The 6,197-nt window shown below is 47.7% G+C and overlaps 1 protein-coding gene across 1 annotated transcript in view; it reads right to left on the reverse strand.

The window, feature by feature from the left end:
* COL25A1 (collagen type XXV alpha 1 chain) overlaps positions 1-5,827 on the reverse strand; it is a 321,239-nt gene extending 315,412 nt beyond the window's left edge. Inside the window, exons 1-2 of the mRNA XM_059818218.1 lie at positions 5,477-5,827; positions 4,934-5,003 (exon numbers count right to left, since the gene is read on the reverse strand). Of these exons, the coding sequence (XP_059674201.1) occupies positions 4,934-5,003; positions 5,477-5,827 (421 nt within the window). The remainder of the gene's footprint in view (positions 1-4,933; positions 5,004-5,476) is intronic.
* Positions 5,828-6,197: the final 370 nt, after the last annotated feature.

Consider the following 6,197-nt stretch of genomic DNA (forward strand, 5'->3'; position numbering starts at 1 on the left):
CTACTGGCAAACACTTAAGTCAGGTCCTCTTCTCCTTACCTCTTCAGCCTTTACAGAACTGCTTCACTATAATCGTAATACACAAAAAAAAAAAAGTACCCTGCTGATACCTATTTAGGGATTCTTTTAATCCCCCAAATTGATCTCTCCTCCATTCTTTCAGCCTCACTAATCGAAATGCTCCAGGAAACAATCCTTATGGAACACCTGGAAATAAGAAAGAATGCCTAAATTGTACTTCCACTGCACGTTAAAACAAACATTAGGCGCTTAAGAAAACAAAAAGAGTACTGGGATGCTAAAGAAATACATTGATTCTTGCCATCCATGCTGCTACCAAAATACATACAGCAGACTCATCACCTTACGGAAGAACCGTAGCTGTAGAACACAGTTTTCCGACTAGAATTACTATAACCAGAATAAGACCAACTGGTACTCTCTATCCCCCAAAAAACCCCTTGGCTTATGGCATTTTATCTCCCAAATGAACAGCTTTATATACATACAGCTACACTGAAACAAGCTTTATAACCTGATCGCAGCAAATTTCGTAGTGAAACAGGAGGTACTTCAACTCCCAAACCATAAAGCTCTTTACGACTGAAACAGAGAATCAAGATGACACGATCGCAAAAACGGCACAAAATAGCTGGCTGAGAGAGAAGGACGATGACAGTGTCCATGCCTGGGAAGGGTCTGAAGCCACAGGTATCTGAACACAAGAGGAAGAAAAATGCAGGGTTCTTGATAGGAAAAATACAAGAGAAAGAGCAAAGGAAGAAACACTGCCTGTAGCACAGGAGAAAAAAAGAAGTAAATTTGTTTGGTCAGCTTTGCCAGGTACCCACCAGTGAAGTTTAGCTAATGTTCTGGGGAGAAAAAGAAGGAGAAAAACAAAACAAAAAAACAACAGCAACAAAAACACTCAAAACCTGCAAACCCCATCATTTTACATGCAAGCTATGGTGAACATACACACACAGTGTGTCATAGCAGTTAGAGATAAAAAAACATCTCTTATGCAACCTATCCTTTGTCAAGGCAGAATTAAAGAAATGTATGGGATATAAGCATTCCTACTTATGTAATACTGTTTGGTGTTTTTTTTTTTCCCCCCCAAGGAATAAATTCATTAGAAAGGTCTTCCTCAAAAGAGAAGGAAAAAAAAAAAAGTAATTGCTTCCCAAAACTGGCCAAAAGGGACATGCAGAACCATACCTAATCACCTGCTACCCTTCCTGCTGACCAAGTTTGAACCTTCTGTACTAACAGACTTGACTCCTGCCAATATCACCTGACCCCAGAGCAGCCTCTGAGGACCGCTTACAGAATGAGACATCACGGCACACGACCGCAAGCATCCAAACTTGACCCTTACAATACAGAAAGGATCGATTCACTAAAACACGCAAGCACGTGTTCATTTCTGTTGAAGTCTGCAGGTTGTAGGCATACACATGAATGCTTTCTGGAAGAGGAGAGTCTGAAGAATCTACAAAAACCTAAGAATTTCTTAAAACTCTATTGAACTGGGACCATCCCTGTGCTTTCTGCACATGTTACTCTTTCCACAACAGTAGAATTCTGGGCACTTGGCAAGAAGTATCCAGCACGGTGCTTGACTGTTCCTCGTAAAAGCTGGTTATGCTCCCACAGCCATTTAAAGGAAGATTCAAACGTATGAAATAATTACCTACACACGTACTTTTTTGGTCATCTTTTACAGTAGAGAAACATTAATTTACAATAAATAAATTAATTGTCCTTTTCTGGATTTATTATTATGCTTAAAATAATTTTAGCCACTCAATTTGCCCCCCAGTCCTATGTGCAGAAGGCTAACGGCCAGCACTGACTGCAGCTCTAGTTGCAAGCATGGGATTTAAGCTGGCACTCTTGTTAGAACTGAGGTAATTTAAGAGGAATGTCAGCGTGCATTTACTTTTCAAACTTTATTACTCCGCTTTAAGAAGAGAAAGAATGCCTGCTGTTGTCATTTTAAAAATATTTACAAAATCTTTGGTATCTGGTTTTAGTCCTGCAGAATTAAAGTCAAAACTCTAGTATCTCCTCACTTTGTGTTTCTTTTATAAGAAAACAGGAAATAATAATTAGAAAAACCACATTCAGGGAAAACAAAGTTTTTGAAGAGAAATGTGACCGCTCTTCAATCCAGACAAAGATCAAGGCTACTGCCGAATTAAGAGGAGCTACACGTGGACAGCTCTGCAAGCTACCAGCAGTTGGGAATCCGACTGCCTTTGGCATCCAAGCCATTCAAACCCAGCTTCCGTTGAACGTGCAAGTTCCTACCACGGAAAGCCACGAGGGGATGAACATCTCAAGCTAATGAGGTCTACGCCAGTTGCATAACTTTAATCCTAAATCAGAGGCCGCATTCTCACCCTCCTGTCTGCAGATTGAATTTCCCTCTTTTCTTTTGGTAGGGAACGATGTAGCTTGTTTTTAAATAATCCTTATTTCTCTTTAAAGAGCAGGATGGTGGAAACTGCCTCGGTGGTGGCCATTTGGCAGCAGCCTTTTCTCACAGCATAGGGAGGTTTCCAAAAAATCACCTCTGTACCATGAAGGCTTTCCAAAGCCATCTCCAACAGACATGTATTTTATTATTACAGAAACCCAGGGAAGAAATGCAGGAGCTGAGCAGAATAAAGCAGCAGAATGGAATCACGTGGGGAAGTAGAGAGGCAATTCACTCTTTGGCTTCACAAAGAGCGGGCAACAGAAAAACCACCCCATTTCCGTGATCCTTTTCCTATTAAACCAAATGCCTTTCTGAACACAGTAGTCCGAATTTGTAATAGTAGCATTAAGGGTGAAAATAAAAGCCCATCCTGTCCAGTCAAAAAGGAATTCTAACAAACAAAGTGAACCAAATGAAGAAGCAACAGCTTAATTCGCTCTGTCCCCTCCTGCTCTGCCTAATGCCTGGGGTTAGGAAGGCACAGGGCTCGGGCGCTGGTGCCACTCAGCCCTTCTCCTCTCAGACAAGGCTCCCAAGACGACGCCATTTGGAGGTAGACACCTGTCCAGTGGCAACACGCATGAGAGCATCAACTCCTTTTAAGCTGTCCAAAACGAGGCTATCACATGGCAACATCTTTCAGTCCCTACAAAACTTGCTTCCAAACCGAAATAGCTACCCAGAGGTGAAAAGCTCCGTATCACATTTCTAATCCCCATACCAGCTAGTCCTCTCCGCAATTTATTTTTTTACTTCATAACAATTCATATAAATTTTCGTGATCTTACGACTCTTTCTCCCTTGAAAATGTTCCCCAGACCGCTTTATTTTGACTTTCATCTAGCGAGGATTTTTACGATGCACGTGGGGAATATTCTGTTGCTCATTATCTAGTTGATAAAGCCTACTTCTTAAGAAAAAAGGTCAGGTAAAAATTGGTATAATGTGGAGCTCTAGTGGTAGCGGGGAAGTAAAGCAGCGCGTAACCCCAACTGTGAAACAGTAGATACTGACCTTTAGTGTGAAAACAGTAAGCAAAAACATTGTAACACATTAATTGAAACGAGGAGAAAGAAAAGGGAGAGAGCTTGGCATCAAATTCAACCCTGTTTCAGGCTCGCAGAATACATCTTTGCACACGACATGACGAGCAACCCTCATTTTTAGTGCACAAACGCGAATCTTGTATTTTATTGCAGTTAAGCAACAGAAAAAAAATAAGATCAACACTGTATGCTCATGTTAGCCTTAAAGGAAAAAGTTATATATAGTACAGCAGGAAACCAATGTTCCTTACCAAAACTAGCTGGCAGTCGAGGAATTCTGTGCACTCTGTTAAAACAGTCCTATATACCGTCCTTTTCACACTAGCCATGGTAACTCCTATACCAGCCTGGAAATACTCTGCTCTCAGTTGTATCATCAGCAAAACACCCTACCAACAATCGCAGTCAGTTTAAACACCCAGATTCAGTAGCCCTTTCAGACTGATGAGCTTGTCAGGAATTAAAACTTAAACTCCTTCCTTACATACACAGTATCATCACACATCCTATTGGCAAACATCATCAGCTTAAGTGTAGCTGACAGTCAATATTCCACCTGTAAAGGAGATGGTTTTTTCAGAGTGGCAGGGTACGTAAAGCATACTGCATGTCTAGCGTGCTTCATCACACAGAGGATGCTGGAATTCCTACATCACCCTGCGGAACCCTGGCATTGTTTTCTTAACCTTTAAGATGCCATTTGAACTTGGGTACCTATTGCAGTAGTTTATAAAACTAAAACATTATTGACAGTTACCAGACTGTCAAAAAGCAGCATGAAAGACACAGGAAACATTGCAGGGCACGTGTATGAACAACGGATCCCGGTATCGGGAGGCCCCATTTCCAAAGTCAAGCAACATCACTGGTTGCATAAACACGCGCAGTTTTGAACCCTCGGTACGAAACCCGCAACGCCTTCCTAGGGGAACTGCTTTCATCCACCACTATAGAAAAATGAGGCTGAGGAGCTCTTGTACGTATTACTGGTAACTCGCGACGAACTCTCTGCCTATTTCAAGCCCTGTTATAAGTTGTTCGGTATTTTTGCTAGGAACTTTTGTTCTGCTTCCCAAGCTTGAGCACACAACGCCTTGATTCAGTACTACCCCCTTTAAGACAGAATATGTTTCTTCTGGCTAGGGTAGATCACCGACTTCTCCGTAAGCGTTACTGTTCGGCATCACCCAGCCTAACGGGAGTTTTTAACTAGCGTTAGTTCCAATCCAGTGCCACGGTGGAAAATAGATGATTTTGGGCTTTACGCCTTTTCCACCCGAGGCAGAGCTGTTGATTGACGAGACGGGGACCTGACTTACGTGCCTCTGAAAAACACGGGATACCAAAACCCCCCGAGTGACGAGCCTCCGAGCGGAGGTTTCCAAGCTGCGTCCGTTACCTGGTGGGCAGCTGCACTCTGCAGGCGCTTCTCTCGCGACGCGGATTTTCGCCAAGTGCTCGTAGGATTTCTGTGGGCGAGAGAAGCAACGTGAGGGGCACCCGCCGAGCTCACCCCGCCACAGCCAGCGCTCCCCACCCGCCCGCTGGGATTTACCCGCTATCCCATCGGCCGCCCAGCCAGCGATGACTTCTTCGCTTGGACGCGGCCCAAGGCGTCTCACCGACTTCGCCACCCCCCCACAACAACACAAACAAGCCCCACACCACCGCCCCCCCACACACTTTTTTGTTGTTGTTGTTTTTTAATTTTTTTTAATTTACACGCGCGGTGGAGAAACGCAAGGACTGAGGCTCGGGCACGGCGGCGAGTTAAGGGGGAGAAAAGCGCGGGGGGCCCCCGCGAGCCCCCCTCAGCCCGCCCGCCCCCGGCGCTCCCCTCAGGCCCTCCGGCCGCCCCCCCCCATCGCCTCAGCCGTCCCGCGCACCTCATCCCCGGCACAGCCCCCGGGCCGAGAGCAGCCCCCCCCCCCATCCCGCACACCTGGGCGAGAAGTCGCTCCACTTTCTCCTGCATCATCGCGTTCAGCTGCTCCAGGGAATAGCCGAGCGGCGGCGGCGGGGCGGAGAAGCCCCCTCGGGCGCCCTCGAGGGCCGCGACCCTGGCGCGGAGGTCGCTGGTCCGCACCCCCAGGTAGACGCAGGAGGCGGCCGCCAGCGCCGAGAGGAGAGCCGGCAGCGCCGAGCCGCAGGGCCCGGCCGGCGGCGGGCACCGCTCCCCGCCGCAGCCGGGCCCCCCGCTGCCATCCCGTCCTGCGGCTCCGCGGCTCGCCCCGGCCGCGCTCTTACACCCTTCAGCTGCGGCGGCTTTGATTTCCTTCCCTCCGCCCCCCATGGAGGCGAGTAGTTTAGCGAACAGCGGCGACCAAAACGCTAACAATCGGGTGCGAGGAAATAAATCGCAGAAAGGGGAAACGGCGGTGTTTTTTTTTTTTTTAAAAAAAAAAAAAAAGGAAATAAAAACGCGGCGAAGCAGAAGAACCGCCCGCAAGCGCCTCACGCACTTCGCAGGCGAGGCGGCGGCGCGCACCGCAGCCCGCACCGCCCGGCAGCGGGTCGCGGCTCAGCCCCGCGGCTGGCGGGGGGGGGGGGGGGGGGGGGGCGGCGAAGGGAGGCGGGGGGGAGGCGAGGAGCCAAAAGCCGGCGGCAGGGCTGGGTGCGGGGCGAGCCCCCGCAGCTTCCACCCGCCCTTCGGAGGGAGCGGC

The sequence above is a fragment of the Gavia stellata genome, chromosome 5 (genome assembly GCF_030936135.1).
Source record: "Gavia stellata isolate bGavSte3 chromosome 5, bGavSte3.hap2, whole genome shotgun sequence".
NCBI classification, from domain to species: domain Eukaryota; kingdom Metazoa; phylum Chordata; class Aves; order Gaviiformes; family Gaviidae; genus Gavia; species Gavia stellata.